The 18717-nt window shown below is 55.1% G+C and overlaps 2 protein-coding genes across 2 annotated transcripts in view; both read right to left on the bottom strand.

Moving 5' to 3' along the window:
• TGM1 (transglutaminase 1) overlaps nucleotides 1-14160 on the bottom strand; it is a 15362-nt gene extending 1202 nt beyond the window's left edge. Inside the window, exons 1-14 of the mRNA XM_010831352.1 lie at nucleotides 13512-14160; nucleotides 12407-12790; nucleotides 12069-12257; nucleotides 10842-11090; nucleotides 10334-10452; nucleotides 10119-10226; nucleotides 9489-9663; nucleotides 8943-9081; nucleotides 8705-8808; nucleotides 5957-6045; nucleotides 5291-5444; nucleotides 4902-5183; nucleotides 4611-4771; nucleotides 4136-4272 (exon numbers count right to left, since the gene is read on the bottom strand). Coding sequence (XP_010829654.1) covers nucleotides 4136-4272; nucleotides 4611-4771; nucleotides 4902-5183; nucleotides 5291-5444; nucleotides 5957-6045; nucleotides 8705-8808; nucleotides 8943-9081; nucleotides 9489-9663; nucleotides 10119-10226; nucleotides 10334-10452; nucleotides 10842-11090; nucleotides 12069-12257; nucleotides 12407-12790; nucleotides 13512-13536 — 2315 coding nt within the window. The 5' untranslated portion in view covers nucleotides 13537-14160. The remainder of the gene's footprint in view (nucleotides 1-4135; nucleotides 4273-4610; nucleotides 4772-4901; nucleotides 5184-5290; nucleotides 5445-5956; nucleotides 6046-8704; nucleotides 8809-8942; nucleotides 9082-9488; nucleotides 9664-10118; nucleotides 10227-10333; nucleotides 10453-10841; nucleotides 11091-12068; nucleotides 12258-12406; nucleotides 12791-13511) is intronic.
• Nucleotides 14161-15903: 1743 nt separating this feature from the next.
• Nucleotides 15904-18717, bottom strand: part of RABGGTA (Rab geranylgeranyltransferase, alpha subunit) — a 6731-nt gene continuing 3917 nt past the window's right edge. The window contains 4 exon segments of the mRNA XM_010831353.1: nucleotides 15904-16118; nucleotides 16791-16878; nucleotides 17809-17922; nucleotides 18538-18654. Coding sequence (XP_010829655.1) covers nucleotides 15970-16118; nucleotides 16791-16878; nucleotides 17809-17922; nucleotides 18538-18654 — 468 coding nt within the window. The 3' untranslated portion in view covers nucleotides 15904-15969.

The following is an 18717-nucleotide window of genomic DNA, read 5'->3' on the forward strand; positions in this document are numbered from 1 at the left end:
CACACCCCTCAGTGTCTTTATTTTCTTCCTTCCCAGGCACCTCTAGTCTCAGATCACCTCTCCAGGAATTTACAATTTCACCTGCCTTCTAACTGCCCTCCTTGCCTCTCATCTCATTTTCCATTCATTTTTCCAGTCACTCAGAGGTGAACTGAGCCTTTCAAGGGCTTGGCTTCCTTGTTGCTTGGGAGATAGACAAAACTGTAGCTCCCCGACCTGACACACAGGCTCACTCTGACTCACCCCGCCTGCCTGGGATCATTCCCCACCCCCACCACCACCACATTCCTCCTGCCCACCAGCCCCAGTGAGCTCCACCCCTCCCCTGAATTCACCCCGTTTTCTTGCCTTGCCTCTGGGCTGCCTCCAGACCCAGTTCACACCTCCTCTTCACTGGGGGCTCCCTGGAGCACCTCCTACCCTCAGGAAAATGAATCTCGCCTTTCTCTGAGCTCCTCCAGCAATCTGCATGTGCGCAGACACATTGACTGTGACTGAATGTATATTGCAGTTGATCACACCTGTTAGCGTCTGTCCTTTCCCACCTCTGCCTGAAACCCTTACCTCTGGCCCCTGCTAAACTTGAGCCTGCCTTGGGGACCATTTCTGGAGCCAGACTTGTGCAAACACCACAGTCCTCCAAGGGAATGAGCCAACACCCCAACATCAAAGATTTCCTTGGGGCAAAACATTTAGCTTGGAGCCTGCTGCCAAGGGACGTCCCTGGACCACTCTGTACTTCTTCTACCCCATTAACTGTGTAGTTTAGAACACGTACCAGTCATCCTCACTTTCTGATGTAAAATGGAAGTGAATATAAAATGATGGGGTGGGATCAGACGGTCTTGAAGGTGCCTCCAAGCTCTATGAAGGCGAGAAGTAGGAAAGTCTGGAAGATAGATGTCTATAGCCTACCTGATAGGTTGTAGACTTAATTTCTAGACTTCCTATCAGAATATCCAACTTGAAATTCAGTCTACAACTTAACAGGTAGGCTATACTCTGCGTGCGTGCTCAGTTGCCTCAGTCATCTTCGACTCTGAGCCCCTGTGCCCTGAAGCCCGCCAGGCTCCTCTGTCCATGGGATTCTCCAGGCAAGAATATTGGAGTGGGTTGCTATGCCCTCCTCTAGGAGATCTTCCCAACCCAGGGACAGAATCTGCATCTCCTAAGCTCCTGCATTGCAAGTGGTTTCTTTACCACTGAGTTACAGCGGAAGCCTCAAGCTGTACTCTGCCTGGTAACAAATCTGTGTTTTTAATTTGTGCCCACTTTTCCATTGATATGAGGTTAAAGGTTGTTTGGGTTCAGACCAGCCTTCAAAAGTCTATTTACCCATACTATAATTGAACTGTGGGGCTTCTCCGGTGGCTCAGGGGTAAAGAATTTTCCTGCAATGCAGAAGACTCAGGAGACATGGGTTTGATCCCCAGATCGGGAAGATGCCCTGGAGGAGGGCATGGCAACCCACTCCAGTATTCTTGCCTGGAAAATACCCGTGGAGAGAGGAGCCTGGTGGGCTTCAGTCCATAGGGTCACAAAGAGTCAGACACAACTGAAGCAACTGAGCACGCACATGTGTAATTGAACTGTACTATTTCAGAGCCTAGCCTTTATTTATAAGATTATTTCCAAGATAAATTGCTCTCTAGGTTCCAACTAGGGATGTCAAGATCTCTCCCTACCCTGATCTTAGTGTCGGGCGAGACCTTGACTGCACCCTAGTTTGAGAGTTTTAGGCAAACACATCAGCTACGAACACTGGAATGTGCCCACAACTGAGTGCCAGTAATAAAACAAACTCCCTGACAGGACATCAGAACTTAGACATCCAAATTAGCATTGTCTTTGATGCCAATTTGAGTATTAGCATCAAATTAGCATTTATGCTCTTGTTCCACCACATTGAACATTTAAAAAAGCTCCTCTCAGATTTTCCTTCACAGCCATTTAAAACCACACACACATTACATGTACCCACTTGGGCGTGCACTCACACCTGGCCAAGTCACTGTCCCTCCTTTACAGCCAAGGTTCATTTCTGATTGAAAAGGGCATTATGACCCACCCGGCTCACTTATTTACCTTATTAATCAATCTTAGTTCTAAATGACTTGAAGCTGTCTCCCCAAAGTCAAATTCACTCCTTTAGAAGACCACTCTAAGGACATTCTAGAGAATGTGATTCAGGCTCTGGGGGAAATTCCCTAGAAGGGTTTGGAGCAGACTTCTAGCTTCCCCTGGTGACTGCTTTAGTGGTGACAACAGCTGTCTGGAGGAGTAAGTGCTGGAATGTTTATTAAGTGGCCAGTCAGCAGGTGGGGTGGCATGCCTTCTGCCATAATGAGGCTCCATACCACAGCCTTTGATGTGCAAATGAGAGCAAAGTAATGCCAATTTTGGAATTGCTTGGGTTGGCCAAGAAGTTTGTTCAGGGATTTTCTCTAAGATGTTAGGGGAAAACCCAAACGAACTTTTTGGCCAGCCAATAATATACCCAAATCAGCAGCTCGGGGCTCTCACCCGTGCTGGAGGCCCCGCCTGGGCTCACAGTAGCTGGAGGAGCCACAGAATGTCAACCGAGTGCCTGCTTTGAGAAACCACCATCCAACCCTCTCATTTATTGGTGGGGAGACTGGGCCCATACAAGCCCCACAGCTGAAGAGAGGGGCTGAGTCTCCAGTACGCAGTGTGGGTGGCCCTTGCCTTACTCCCTGGAAGGGAAGAGAATCAAAGATCTGGCAGAGAAGCTGAAGGGAGCCCAGCTCCGGGGACCCCTCAGGACAGAGGAACCTCTGTCTGTCAGCGGCAGGTGAGAGACCCCAGCAAGCAGGCTGCCTGGGAGTTCCAAGCTCCACTCTCTAAGCTGCCAGAAACTCTTTTAGGGCGATAGGAGGAGAGCGCTCCTTTGTGAGGTGTCCCATCACCCAGGAGCCCAGGATGGGGCAAAGGTCAGAACAGCAGCCTTTTCAGCTCTGGTCTGTTGGCGAAAGGGGTGGCCACCCCCAGGCAGAGCCTGTGTGTTGGGGGAGAGGGATGGGTAGGGTGGTCAGGGACCCTCTGTTTCCCCACCCAGCCCCTCCGTGAGTGTGATCACTTTCCTTCGGGTGCTCTTTATTGGATGAAGAAAATGCCTGCTCCTGTCACCAGAAAGCTGATCTTAAAGGTCAGCCTCTGGCCTTCTCTGCTTTCCCTGTTCCTGCATGTGTGAGTCCATGTCAGAGGTGGCAGCATGGCCTGGGAACACGACCTTGGGCACTTGCTGGGCACACAGCCTCCCCTGGCTTGGGATCAGGCCCCAGCAGGTGGGATGAGGGCCTGAGGCACAGGGCTCTCTCCTTAGGAACTGTTCACTCTGCTCACCACACCAGCCCAGCAACCAGCTCGAGAGCCTGCGTGAGGTGCTCACTGTGGTGGAGGAGTGGAGCCTGCCCCTTAGGAGCCGAGACCCTCTGGGAGATGTGGCCACCAGCCGCCCCATCTGTAAAGGGGGGGCAGCTACCAGCAGAGCACTGGTGCTGTGCCCAGCACCACGCTGAGGGCTTTACATGCATTGTCTCCTGTGATTCTCAGCTGCCGCATCTGTAAAGGGGGGCAGCTACCAGCGGAGCACTGATGCTGTGCCCAGCACCACGCTGAGGCCTTTACATGCATTGTCTCCTGTGATTCTCAGAGCCAGGTTATTACTGTTATCCCCGCTTTACAGGTGAGAAAACTGAGGCATAGAGAAGATCATACATAGAGCACACAGCCCATGAGTGATGAAGCCAGGACCTGAAGCTCATCATATGATTATCTCTAATGTACTTTAAAGGGTATTGGGGGTCTCCAAATGAGCTTACATTCCTGAAAGTGCCTGCTCAACTCTTGAGTGCTGGGCGACAGTAGTGACAAATTACTAGTGATTCCTATTTGAGGTTTTAGCTCCCTAACAAGCCAGCAAGGCAGGGCAGGGACACCGAGGAGCACTGCCTGAAGCAGGCCTTCTTGAACTCAGGCAGGAGGTGTTGCTGGCTGGCCCCAAGTGACAGACCTTACCGTCCTGACCTGAGCAGGAGAGGGACAAAGGTGGGACCCATGCAGCCAGGAGGCTGGCAAGGGCAGTGGCTGGGGCAGGAGGAGGGGCTGCACTCACCCAACATTGAGGATCTTGGGCCTCTGCAACCCGGAGCCCTCGAGCCGGAAGACGACGTTGGTGAGGGTGACAGGCAGCGGGTTCTTGAAGACAATCTGTACTTCGCACTCCTGGCCAACCACGGCTGCTCCCAGTAACTGAGAGAGAAAGAGACCCCCATTATCAGAGCCTCGGGCCAAATTTATGGGACTGGACAGTCCCACCAGAGAGGGAGGGAAAGCTCCTTAGAATGAAGACCGCCCTGACCCCACATTCCTGCCTCTGGGGGAGGGCTCACCCAAAGCCAGAGAGGAAACTCCAACCTACTCCCCAGCTGAAGCCACCCCAGAGTAAGGGAAAGGAGACCTGATTTTCCAGAAAAGGGAACCGAAGCCCAAGAGCCCAGGCTGGTCCCTGCCCCCCTCCCGCCACTGCTTCTGTCCTAGTGCCCTGCGCCTCGCCCTCCAATCTGCCCCAGCCCAGCCCGCTGCTCTACCGTGAGACTGAGGTCTGGGGTACGCAGACGGAAGGTGTGCTGCTTGGCCAGCACCTGCCCGTTCTCCTTCACGTGGCCTGAGATGTTGAGCAGCATGGCCCCCTGGTCTACGAGGTGGACCCGGTATTCCTTGTAGGCCACAGGCATGGTCACACGCTCCGCTGCAGGGAAGAGGCCTGGTGTCACCGAGGCCTGCTTCCCCAGACCCAGCCTCCCCAGGTCTCCATGTCCCCAGCCCTGGGCTACCCAGCCATGGAGGCGGGTGCTACAGGCTGGGGACCGGGCACTTACAGGCCCCCGGCGCCAGCACCACCTCCTTCTTGCTCTCCTTGAAGACGGATCCCGTGACGCCGGTGTAGAAGGTGACAGAGAGGTAGAGGTGCAGCTTCACGGTGCGGAGGCTGCTGCCGCGGTTGGTCAGCACCACGGAGACCATCAGGTCCTGCCCCATCACTGCGTCCTGCGCCTCCACCTGCACGGCCACATCCTCCGCTGAGTCCCGCGTGGCATACACATTGGGTTTGCTGCCGTGGGCGGCTGCGGTCTCCACTGCCTTCCGCTCTGCTTCTGAGCCTGGGGGTTGAGGGTCAAGGGTGAGCTTACAGCTGCTGCTGGCTGGGCGGGCGCTTGGAAGGCACCCTTGGTTGTGGCCAGAGCTGACCGGGATGGGGAGCTGCTACCTTCTGGGTGCTTATAAGTGTGCGTGATGTCTTCCCGCATATTGGAGCCAATGGCCTTCGTAATGATGAGTGAGCCGATGGCCTTCTCCTCCACATACACGATCTTGAAGCTGCCGTCATCCTGTCGCTGCCAGTAAACTTTATCACTGTTCACCTGTCAGGAGGGCAGTTGTGAGGGGTGTGAGCCAGGAATGAATGAGCCAGAGGGTCTGAGGGCGGGCATGACCCTCCAGCTGCCTTCCCGGATCCTAGGAACTGCAGGGAAGGCCGGATCCAAAGGTTGGGAGCTTCCTGGCAGAGTGAAACTGGGAGACTTTTCAAGCTGAGCCAGACAAGGCCAGAAAGCAGGAAAGAAGTTGATCTGGGAGGCTCCTCACAGTGCATTGGGCATTAATAACAGTAATCCCTTGCACTCACTTGCTGACTCCATGACTTATAAAGCAATTTCATACCCATTATTTCTTTTGATCCTGAGCACAGAAAGCACGGCAGCCATTATTATGGCTTTTTACAGTTGGGAAAACTAAGATTTGTAGAATGAGTGACCTGCCCAAGGTCACAGAGGTAGTTGGTCAGCAGTGGGGCACGCCTGGAGAACCTAGGACCAACGCCAGTGCCCTGGTCTCCCCAGGCCGCCCATGAAGGCACCAGGCGCACAGCTCTCACCTCTGCAAAAATGAAGGGTGTGTCGTACTTCATGTAGACCAAGCCATTCTTGATGGACTGCACAGAGCAGGGCCCACAGCAGAAGATGCCTATGGGAGTGAGGGCACCACAGGGGTGAGAGATCCAGGGAGGCTGAGTAGGACCCCCAGATCCTGGGCCCACCCTTCCAAGCCCACCCAGTGCCCACTGCCCAGGTTCAGCCCCCACCAGTCCAGATTCTCTGGTGGCTCAGACGGTAAAGAGTCTGTCTGCAATGCAGGAGACTTGGGTTTGATCCCTGGGTCAGGAAGATCCCCTGAAGAAGGAAATGGCAACCCACTCCAGTATTCTTGCCAGAAAATCCCATGGACGGAGGAACCTGGCAGGCTACAGTCCATGGGGTCACAAAGAGTTGGACACGACTGACTGATTTCACTTCACAGTCCAGCTCAGGGAGGGCAAACAAAGGGGAGAGCAGTTCTATTTTGCTTCAGTCATTGGTGGGGGTGAGGGGGGCAGTGACGACTGTAGCGGGGATAAGCCTGCCTTGTTAACCGAATTGCTGGCACACTTCCTCCATTGGCTGAAGCTGGATGTCGGCTGTCTATGACCCCCAGAGGTCAAGATCCCACCCCACCCACCCCATCCTACATCAAAACAAACCCAGAGCCCATTATGGCTCTGCTTGCCAGCTGGGAAAGAGATGAAATCACAGTCACCATTCCAGAAAGATCCAGAACCACCCTCAGCTCTATAGCCCACGGTATCCTTTCTGTGGGGAGGTGACAGGGGAGCTGGTAGGAAACAATGTCTGTCTTCAACATGCTCTGGAGGGCTTTCTGGGGGAGACAGGTTGATAGAGAGGAGGTGTGGCTGAGAGGACACAGAACAGGAAGTGAGGGCTGTCCAACAGGAGAGAATCTTAGAAAATACCTTGAACTAGGGTCTCCTTTTACAGATGGGGAAATAGGCTCAGCAAGGCAAAGTGACTGCCAGGAGATGTAAGACAGCCGGACACAGAGAGACTGGAAGGAGCTAATCCTTACTAAGTAGCTACTAAGCTCCAGCCATGCTGCTAGTCTAATATGACTTCTCATTTGATCCTCCCAATCACCCTATAAGGTATACATCATCCCCATATTACAAACAAGAACACCAGAGCTCAAAGGTGCAAGGAACTGGCCTAAGATGACATATCTAAGAAGTGATCAAGCTAGAATCAAGCCCGGGCCTGGCTGGCCTCAGAATCCCTGCCTGCCACCTAGCCCACCCACTTCCTAGAGTGGGGACTGGAACTCATGTCTCCTGGTGTCCTGTGACAGGCTGTTTCAACATCACAGGCATCTCTGGGGTTGTATAACTCAGGGGGCACTATTTACAGAGATGATTGAGAGGGACAGGTCTGGTCAGAGACCAGAAGAGGAAGGTAGGCTAGGGGAGGGCTATCTGACTCAGGGTGAGGAAGGGAGAAGGGGGAGGCAGGGAGGGGAGAAGCAGCTGGAGGGGCAGGTGAGGGCTCCCTGGGGCCAGATTATTAAGTGGGAAGGGTGTGGGGGACCTGTTTGAGATCTAATTTTGTTTTTGACTGCACCTCATGGCATGCAAAACTTCCCCCACCAGGGACCGAACCTGCAGCCCTGGCAGTGGAAGTGTGGAGTCTTAACCAGTGGGCCACCAGGAAAGTCTGGGGAGATCTAATTTTTGCAGAAACATTCGTTGTGGAACAGAGACTAGTAGGTTACACCATCAGTGATTATTTCTTAGGCTGGACTGCGTTATAGAAGCTGTTATCTCCTTTGAACCTACCTGAACCCTGATTTTTTCCCCCATACCATATATATAACTCAGTGGAGCAATGAGAAGAACTTGGTAAAAGCAAGAATATGTGTCAAAAGAGAGGAAGTCAGGGGCTGGGTTCACGCTGCTGCTGACCTAACACTGTGCCCTAGAGAAAGCCTCTAACCCAGCCGATCTGCAACATCACCAGGGGAACTTTCAAAACACACAGATTTCTGGAATCTGTTCCCGGAATTCAGGTCTAGAAATTTCCTTGAAACAAAACTGAAACCACCTGAGAGAGAACAGGAAATTTTCCATTTTATGTTACACAATTCTATATATTTTTTTCTTCCAAGCATGTTTTACTTAAAATGTGCTTAGTCACTCAGTTGTGTCTGACTCATTATGACCCCATGGACTGTAGCCCACCAGGCTCCTCTGTCTGTGGAATTCTCCAGGCAAGAATACCGGAGTGGGTTGCCATGACCTCCTCCAGGGGATCTTCCCAAGCCAAGGATCGAACCTGCATCTCCTGAATTGGCAGGTGAATTCTTTACCACTGAGTCACCTGGGAAGCTCTTTACTTAAAATAGTGACTTTTTAAACTATAAAATATATATATATATATAAATAAAAAGGTCTTTCAATTAATTATCTCCAGGACATGTAAATAAAAATGTAAGTAGAAAAAGTGGATTTGTTGGGTGAGGGAAACCTCTCCCTGAATTCTCTCAAATCTTTGGACTTTTGAGCCATCTGAGTGTAATAACCATTATAAATAAATAAAATTGGGGCAAATAATTATGCAGAAAGGTGAAAATAAATGACGGGTCACATGGTGATTGCCCTCATGAGTCCGTTTGAAGAACTGTGGAACGAAAGGATCTGACTCCAAGTCCCCGTCCAGGACACTGGAGTTTGTTCCCCTAGTTGGGGACACAGGGAGGGGCCCCCAGTGGGGTCTAGGAGCCAGGCAGGGGCCCTGCTCACCACTGCTGGTTTCCTGGGGTGTGGCGTCCACAACCTGCCATCCATCGAAGCCTGAGGGCAGATCTGGCCTCTTCATCCAACAGTCGTTCCACACGTGGAAGTTCCTGGATGGACATAGATGGAGGGCTCGGTGGGCTGCCTACCTGGGGCCTCCCCAGCATCCCCTGCTCTCGATATCCAGGCCTCGGGTCTCTGGTCATCAGCAGGGACAGGCAGCCCAGCCCAGCCCCAGCCTCACCAGACAGAATCATGGTTCAGGTGCTCCAGGGGCTTCATGTTCTCATCGAAGTAGATGTCCATGGTGAGGGAAGTGTCTGTGTCGTGCGCGGAGTTGAAGTTGGTGACAGTACGGGTGGCCAGGCCCAGGCAGCGCAGCACTGTAGGGGGGCGGCCAGGGTTGGGTTCAGGGCCCCGGGCCAGGGCAGGGGTAGGGGGGCAGGTGAGGCATGAGGTCAGGAATAGCAAGGGGACAGGGGCAACTGGGGTTGCCAAGCTGGGTCAGGGGTCACTAGAGTCAGAAGTTCACCGAGCCAGGGAGTGTTGGGTGTTAGGGAAAGCCAGGCCACCTGCCTGGCCTTGTGCCTGACTGTCCCTTCTCCCTCCTCTCCTCTAGGCCTTTCTGGGTTGTTAACACTAATTAATGATAATTAAGGCCAGCCTGCCAGCCACCCCCGCCCGTCCCTGCACTGCAGCCACAACTGGGCTGGGCTCATGAAGGTGGAGCCTAGCTTCCTTCCACCCTCCGTGTAAAGCCCAGGCGGTTCCCGTCCCATCCCTCCACTACCTGTGGTGGTCACACCAGCGAAGACCCAGCACTGGCCGAAGGGGACAGAGTTGCCGGTGCGTAGGTAGCTGAGAAGGATCTCCACGCTGCCCACCCATGCTGATGGGTTGGTGCCGCGGGAATAATCTCCAGACCAGTTCCCAATCAGGACCCCATTGTCATCCAAGGAGTTCACCTGTCCAGGACAGGATGGGGTGGGGCAGAATTGGGGAAGAGGCTCAGGGCCTGCCATGTGGCCCCCAGCCCAACCCCTGGCCCTGCAACCATCCCTCACCCCTAAACGCTCAGGATTCAGAGGCAGCCTGAGTCCTGCCTGCCCCTCCCACAGCCCTCTGCCCCACCATCCTGGTCTGACACAGGAATGTGAATCCTGGGTGTGCCAAGTTTGGGGTTTGGCCCTACATTCCACAAGAGCTGGAACTGGAGCCAGGAAGGGGAGGGTTAGGGGGCAGGTTGGGAGGGGAGATGAGTGAGATCCCTTCCCACCGTACCTTTTGCAAGGGCACGGACAGGGCTGGGGTCCTGGAAGAATCAGAAATGGTAGGAGTGGGGGAATCAGAAATGGTAGGAGTGGGGGCGGGAGACAGCAGGCAGACACTCAGTAGGGCTCAGAGACTCAAGGGGGCTCACCATGGCAGAGATGACCCGGGAGACACTGACAGGGTCCCCGCGGCCTCCATAGGGCATGCCCCGCCGGTCCAGGATGTACAGGCAAGCGTCCAGCACCCCGTGGTCAAACTGGGGGGAGCCAGGGCAGAGGTGACCCTTAGGCTAGCACCTGCGCCCCCACCCCACCTCACCTGCCTCTAGTGCCCCTAAGGGCACGAGGCCCCAGCCAACCCTACCTGGCCGTAGTTCCAGGTCCGCTCGCCAATCTGCGCTTCTGTCCCATAGTAAATTCGCCCAGACTCATTAAGCACGTACTCCTGCCGCCAGTCCTCATGGTCCACATACACGATGTCCTCTGTGTCCCCAAAACACATATGCCTGGTTCCCTTCAGCCCTCTCCCTGGGTCCCACCTGCCCCTCAGCTGCTTCTGCAGGGCTCATGACTGCAGAGGAAGAGCAGGGACGCCTCTAGCCTGACAGCACTGCTTCCAGGAAGGACAGAGCAAACAGGATAGGGGATAATGGGAGAAGGGTGGCTGTTACCAGGGCCCTTCACCAGGAGAGGTGATGCGGCTCTGTGACCTTGGGCTGGTCACTTCTCTACGTCCTGCATCGAGGTTCCCTCACCTGGACACTGGGAAGCTGGCTTCTCCTAGGGCTAGGCACCCAGGCGCGTAGCCAGATCTAGCGAAGGAAGCCCTACACGCCCTCCCCTCCTGTCCGCGTTTTGCTCCAGCAGCTCACCTGGGCACCAGGGATTGAAGAGGATGTAGATCTCATTGCGGGGGTCAAAGGGCAATTGGAAATCTCCAGCTTCACAGCGTGTGCGGATGGTGAACTGGAACTTGCCGATGATGGCATTGGGGGAGGTGTGGACCCGTAGGTTCAGATTCTGCCCACTGGACTTGGTCACCTGGGCCTTCCAGCCTCCACTGCCCCCCTTGCCCACCGGGATGATCACATGGGTGCCCTTGCCCACCTCGGGATTATTTCCTGCCGTGGAGGAAACACCAGTTAGCTGCTGCAGCCCACTTGAAGCAGGGGGACGGAGCCTTGGACTTCTTTCAGCCCCACCCAGGATGTGTGTCCCAAGTTGGACAATTACCTGGGCCAGATTGAGAATAGCTCTGTCCCCACCCGATGCGTGCCCACATGTCAGGGCAGAGCTCCAGTCCAACATCCCAAACCTGTTCCCTTGCACTTAACTCGGAGGTGAGCAGAAGAGACCAGGTCACCGTCACCCTCTACCTGCCTGACTGTCCCAGTACCCAGGCAGGAGGAGCAGAGCCGCCCTGTCTGGGTCTAGGTGGCCCTGCCCCACATGAAAGCACAGTTCCTGTCCTGAAAGCCTGCCTGCTCACTGGGGCTGCAGATGCCAGAGCCCAGGGCATCCCTGCTGGAGGTGGTAAGGGTACCTGGGAAATTAGAGGCTGGGGTGGGCAAGGCTAGGCCCTAATCAAAGGGTACCAGGAGTCACCCGCCCCCGGCAGCAGTATAATCATCAGCCTAGGCAGTCAATGGCCACCAAGCAATGCAATGAGGGAGGCACCTGCCCTGGGCCATGGGAACAGAGAGACAGAGTTGGACAGAGAGTGAAGTCACATCCTGGGGAAGGAGGGCAGACCCAGAAAGAAAGATACCCAAAAGCAGCAACACCTGAGAGGATGCAGTAGTAAGGATCCAAAGGAAAAGTATCTTGGGACAAATGCTCCTGGAGGCTCGGAGAGGGTGAGCTTAGGAAACGAAAACAGAGAAGCCAAGACCCTCCCTCCGGGGGACATACTTACATGATTACACCTGCCTTAGCTGGCAGGGGTGAGGAGTGGGGTAAGGGAGGAGCCTAAAGACATCCCTGTGACCCTAATACCAGGGCTGGCAGCCCTGCTAACCAGCTCCCTATCCCTACTCCACCACCACCCCTACTTCACTTCACCACCATCATCCCCATCCCCCACTGCAGGCTCCACTGACCGATGCACAGCTCCAGGGTGACATGATCAGATGACTCATAGGGACGAGACAGGAAGAGGACCATTTGGAAAGGCTGCCCACGGCGGAGAATCAGCTCATCGTACTCGAACTCGTCCGTGTGGTGCTCTCGGCGGTTCTGGTCTGAGCGTGAACTCAGCAGATCCACACCAGTCACCACCAGCATTCCCTCTGCAAGGCCACAGCTCCAGCTCAGTAAAGCCCCACGGGGCGTCCAGGCCCCCACCACTAGCCTCCCAGGCCCCCAGAGATGTCAGAATGAGCCTCAGGCCCAATTAAGGCATTTTGGCTCTCAGATAACATGGCCAGGTGGGCCTCACCCCGGATGGTGCCATCTCCAGCTGCGTTCACAGCACTGCCCCGGGAGCCAGGCCGGCGGGAGTCCCGGGAGCCAGGCTGGCGGGAGTCCCGGGAGCCAGGCTGGCGGGAGTCCCGGGAGCCAGGCTGGCGGGAGTCTGAGCCCCGGGAGTCGGGTCTTCGATTCCTGGAGCCAGATCCTCGACCTCCCCGGTCTCCATGGCGCTCAGGCCCCCAGTCATCGTCTTCTGTGTTCCGGCAAGAGCAGCAGCCACAGCAGCGAGCCCAGAAGGAACGGCCCCCGCGGCGAGAACGTCTGTCTGGCTCTGGTTCTGGCTCTGGAGAAGGTGTGGTGGGGGGCTGCCAGGGGTTTCCGCCCCAGCGGCCGACATCTGAACGAGGACCGCCTACGTGAAAGAGGCAGGGGGGCTCTGATCACTCACTCAGATCTCCTTTACCCCTACAGGATGCTCCAGTCAGCTCACCCAGAAACCCTCCATCCAGAGAGCTGATTCCATCCCAGCCAGATGACAGATGATCTGACCCTGACCCTGAGATTCCCTCAGATCCACCCAGAGACCTTCCCCCAAAGACTCCTTTCACTCACCTAGAGAAATTCCCCAAATTAGAGAGACGAGTCTTTTTCCCCTCTCACCCTCACACGGACATCCTCCAAAGCAGATGCCCAATCCAGAAACCTGCTCCAGCACTCATCCCAGGAAACGAGTGCACACTTGTCACAGCTTCGAGAGGCGGCAGCACAGACCATCCTGAGCCTGCTCCCCCTGCCAGCTCCTCAGTCTAGAGATCCAATGCTGACAGCCTCAAGGACCCATTGCTTAGAAGGAATCCCCCACCCACTGCTCTCTGAATTAGACAGATAAGTGACATTCACCACCGGGGGTCCTGGCGTTTCCCCATGTCGTTGGGTTAGACACCCATGAGGAGTTGCTGGGAGGGGCCTGAGGTGCCTAAAGTCAGACTTCCCAGGCAGGAGATCTCTGGTCTCCGGGAGCCTCGCTGGGGCGGACAGGCTCTGGCTGGCCCGCACTCCACCTTGTTGGGACCCGACCTCGGCCGCCAGACAGCATCGCTGGGGTTCAGCAGTGCCCCGTCGGAGCCCCTCACCTGATGAAGGTGTTGGCGACGGCATCTCTGAGTCCCGCGGCGGAGGTGGAACAGGTTGGGACCGATGGGACTGGACGGACTCCGCCGCACGAATGGAAGGCGTGGGGCGGGCTGGTAAGTGGTTTTTAAGGGGGGAGGGCGGGGCCGAGCTTCTGGGAAGAGGAGGAAGGAAGGTTGCTTAGTCCCCCCACTTGGGGGAGGAGGTCCAGCGTCTGGGGGCCGGGAAATGACGCTGGGCCACACCCTCTTTTCCCTTTTCGAGGAACTAAGGACCGAAGGACCGACGTGTAGGGAGAGGGCACGGTTGGAGTCTATGAGGGCTGAAGTCGGAAAGACTCGGTGAGACCACCTGTCTGGGGGATGCTGCCTGCCAAACTGGGTGCATCAGAGGCACCTTCTCGGTGGAGAAGCTCAGAGGGCAATGGGGCAGGGAGCCCCTTCCACCCACACCTCTATCCAGCAGACTTCCTGTTCCCAAGCTCAGGCTGCCTGGCTGTGTCTCTGAAACTGCCCATGGGCTCTTAGGACTCACCCAGTCCAGGGAGGTCCCTGGATCCCAAGTTGTTACATACTGGTGACATCAGCAATTGGCCCTCAGACTGGCTCCACCAGCCAGCCCTTGACCTGCCGGCTCTACCAGATCCTCTGACCCTACCATCCACCTGTCCCTCCTTCTTCCTCTGGCTCCGCCAAGCCCCCAGTATGAGTGAGAGCTGCTTCCTGCTCCCTGGGTCCCTCCACCTTTGGGGTTAGGAAGGTCAGAGTGGAAGCGATTTCGTTTTCTAACGGTCACCCTTCCCCAACCCCCCAGGGGTTTGGAGGTGACTTTGCTCTTTGCTCTGAGGCTCAGGTGGGAATGAAGTCTCTGCCCCTAAGCTGCAGAGTACCCCCTTCTTCCACTGAGACAAATGTCTGGTGAGCTGGAGGCCATGGTTCTCAACTTGGAATTCTTCCTAGGAATCCTGACCAACCGGCTGCAGGCACCTGCCCAATTCCATCCCAACCCTGGGAGAAACACCACGGAGGCCACTGAGAGAACCCCAAGGCAAAGAGGAGGTCAGGCATCTTCCGGAAGGTTGGGACCTGTTCTTGGGTTCTCTTTTCTCCATCCTGCCATTGTCCCAGCTCTGCCCATGGGACACTAAACAGAAGACAGTAAAAACAGGGAGGGCAAGGAGATACAAGGAAGCTGCCTAGAGGAGAGGCTGAGTTTGGTGATGCATGTGGCAGGGAGGTGCCTTGGGGAGTGGGGACGGAGGCTCCAGGACCTGGCAGAGCCCTCCACATCCCCATGACCTTTTCCTGTCCAAGCCTAAGCTCCAGACCTGGCAGGGGGTGTCTAACCCCACCTCCAGCACATTCAAGAGCAGGAATCCAATTTCCAGGCAGGTCAGCCAAAGGGCTTCATGGAAGGCTATTTGTGTATCACTCTGGATACCAAAAGGACAGGGAGGGCCCTGAGAGTTGTGTGTGTACATGTAGGCCCAGGTAGATTTTCAGGGAAACAGGAAAATGCCTGGTCACATTCGCTCCCTCTTGTTTCAATCAATCTTTCTGTTTCCCCACCCAGCCAGGTTTGACTCAGTGCCCTCACCCCTGAGCCACTCCCCTTTCCTCCCAGGAGGCTCAAGTGCCGCAGGGCTTTCAGAGTCAGGACAAGGTACTTGTGTGTGTTGGAGGGGAGACCCTGGGAAAAGACACCATCTCGGTACTTCAGGAGCTAAGTCCAGGTTCTGCCCAATCCAGAAGCAAGAACATGAATCTGGAATCCTAGACCAAGTTACAGAGACAGCTTTGGCTCCAGCACTTGAGCTCAGCAACCTTGGGTGCGTCTGAACAGCAGTTTCCTCATCAGCACAATGAGCCTAATCATCTCAGCCCTGAGAGCTTGTGGGGATCAAATGGGATCAAGTATTTTCAAGGGCTCTTTATCCTGGGCATGCTACTCATGAGGACTAATAATGTTGTTATAAGAGAGTGGAGCCAGGGCGCTCTGAACACACCTCCTGGGAACACCTTTGGTGAAGGAGAGCCAGGGCAGACAGGGTATCTGGAAGGGGCACAGATCACGGAAGAAACTTCTCTGAGCCCTTCTAGTTGGAGAGACTTCCAGGTGCTTTGTAGCCCCACTCCAACTAGAACTGAACCCAAACCTGATGCCAGCCTGCAGCTTAGGCGCAGCCCAGCCCCAAAGCAGAAGGCAGACTCCAATCTAGCCGTGGCCCAGATTCTGCCCCCAAAATGGAGGTTCTGATGCTCCGCGACAGGGAACAGCAAGACTGAGCATAAAACGGAAGCAGAGAGGGGGAGCCGACACATCTCTCTCCCTTTCTTGTCCAGAAATGCAGTGGTGACAGCAATAATGGTGGTGGCGGCAGCAGCTTAGCAGCGCTCAGGGACCTCTTCATTGTTTATTCAGTTCCAATAAGTTAAAGGGCAAGGGTGGGGGCAGGGCCTCTTAGGTGAGGATGCTGCTAACCGAAGGCAGCAGCTCGGCCAGGTGCTCCGAGCTGCCCTCCGCCTGGCACAGCGGGTTGCCCTGCAGGTTGAGGAGGGTCAGCCTGGGGCAGGAGGTGAGAGGCTGGAGCACCGCAGGCTGCTGGAGGCCTTGGGCAGGAGTCAAGGAAAGCTCAGCTGGTTCTCCAGATCCGCTTGCTCCTGAACACCTGTCACTGCAGAACGAGCACTGCTACTGAGCAGCCTGCTGGATGGGCCCCTTGGCCACTTCCCAGTAGGACACAGGCCTCTAGGCTGCAGATACCTGCCGGGGGCCAGGCAGGAGGCGTAGGACCCTGATGCGATATGGTCCCAGAGGAGTGGTGGAAACTGTGGCCAAGGGGAAAGCCAGCCCCTGCTGCAGAGGCGCCCATCATTCATCAATGGCCAAGGGCTCCCAAGTAGAAATGCAGGCCAAAGCATGCTTCAACTTACACGTTTTGAGAAGAATCAGAATTCTAGATTTTTTAAAGAATATAAAACCTCCTTATTTTAAACATACGATGTGGTACCCAAGAGCATCTATAGGCAGCGGTTTGTGAACTCAGGTTTGAGGGAGTCACTTCCTTCCATCCTGCAAAACTCTACCAGTGAGAGTTTTCAATGACAATGACAGTTTTCAATGACAGCCTCATACAGCGCCAGGCTATCCTCTCCTCAGCTTAGATGGCCAACACCCCCTCCTCACGCCTAGGGCATGCCCATCCTGCCTCCTGGCCATCCCTTCCTGGTGTGGCACCTTGCCCTCCCTGCTGTCTGAACGGCACCCAGACGGAAGGATACGGTTGTTACACAGGATGAGCTCCTGCAACCGGGGCAGGTTGGTGACACCATCCAGGGATTCGATTGCGTTATCATTGGCCTGCAGCACCTGGGAGCAGGGAAGACAAGGCAGGCAGGCAGGCAGCTGTCAGTATGGGATTGGTACAAGCCACTGGGGAGCCTAGGGTGATCAGCTTACAGGGTATGGAAGGGCTCCTGGGATCAGGCTGGGTGACAGAAGAGAAGGCTGGGGTCATCTGTAGCGGCTGGAGGACCCTGACATCTCTTAGTAGGGTGGGGAGACTTCTGAGGTGGAGGAAGGGGAAAGGTGTCAGGAGCCACGTTAGGCATTACTGACAAAATGGAGGCACAGCCCCAACTCCCTCTCCTTGTCCCGCAGGCACAGACTTGGGATGAAGGAGTTAGGCCTTGTGATTCTGACTTGTTTTTTCCTCTCCTCGGCTGAGTTGAAAGGAATATTGAGTTGAAAGGAATATTAAGGTGCTTATTGTTCTTGAGAGGAGCATGAGAAGGCACAAAGCCTTCTGCAGCTGTGCTCAGAGAATAATTCATAAAGTTAATCATTGACATTCGTTCAAGGACCTTTACAGAAGAGTGTTCCAGGATGAGCACGTAGGCTGCAGCTTGAGGCCATGGGAGGGATTGCTATCTGAAACCTGTTTGTGAGGGAAATGTTTATGGCAAAGGAGTTTGCTGAAGGGCTTAGGAATAATTAAAATAGTTAGAAGCTAAAGATTTAAGGAATGTTGTAATGTTAGCATATTTTACTATAGCTTATAGGGATTAGGAATTTTGGAGATATTAGTGGTTAGAAGCCTTTTTAGAGAAAGTGAGCTCAGGATACTAGGGGCCAACAGGATTTAGAAAGATAAGAAATAAACTGAGGAATGTGGTATGAAGCCCAGACATTAGCATGAGTTACTACGTATTCACAAGGACACATGAGAAGAAGTAGATAAGAGAATCGCTGAGACAGAAAGGAAAACCCAGAACAATGACAGAGGATTGGGGGCTTTACCTCAAGACAGCGCAGGGCAGCCAGGGCAGGGGGCAGGGCTCGGAGACGATTGTGTGACAGGTCAAGGTGAGTGACCAAGAGCAGCTGCTCCAGATGGCAGAGCACCGTCAGATCCTGAGGAGGGGGACGAGATACCCAGCGAGGCCTGGGGGACAGCTCTCAGCTGTCGTTTATCAGGCCTTCGCCCAGTGCGCCCCACACAGGCCCTAGGGGACCCCAGCTGAGGACAGGAGGGAGCAGCTGGAAGCATATCTCACCACCCCCGGCAGTACATGCTGCAGATCAAGGACACGGGGCCACGGTGGCCTGTGGTGCAGGGAGCAGGGCAGGTACACGGTGCTGGGATGAACACAGACCACTAGCGGGGGAGGGCCTGGTGAGCCCGGAGTTGGTTTGGTGGGAGCAAAGGTGGGCAGCAGCGCCATGATAAAAATAACGTGTTGGGGAGATTGATTAGGAAGGATTACAGAGGAAAAAGAGAGTCAGGAGTTTGTCAGAAATCTCTGAGAACTATTCAGCTGTTAGGTGGTGGGGTCTGCCCCAGGGAGAGAAGCATGGAATGAGCTAAGGAAGAAACGTCCAGAAGGGCATGTGAGATGGAAGGCAAAGCGGGGGACGCTGAGTGTCTTGGCTGAGGCCTGAGGAGCAGATATAGACACTGTCGGGTCCTGAGGAAGAGGGAGGCGGGCCAGCGGGCGAGGGTGGGGAAGGCGCATGCGCACGCCCTACCTTGTGACCCAGGTGCAGCACGCGCACCTCCGCGTACTCCATCTTGAGAACGCTGTTCTCCAGCAGGAACTTGCTGCGCAGGTCGTCCAGGTACGCTGCCCTCATTGGGTCCACAGCCTGGCAGGGAGAAGAGGGCACAGGGACTGTGTGTCAGCTGCCTGCCCCCTGCGTGTTGGGCTG

The sequence above is a fragment of the Bison bison genome, unplaced genomic scaffold (genome assembly GCF_000754665.1).
Source record: "Bison bison bison isolate TAMUID 2011002044 unplaced genomic scaffold, Bison_UMD1.0 scf7180017864526, whole genome shotgun sequence".
NCBI lineage: Eukaryota > Metazoa > Chordata > Mammalia > Artiodactyla > Bovidae > Bison > Bison bison.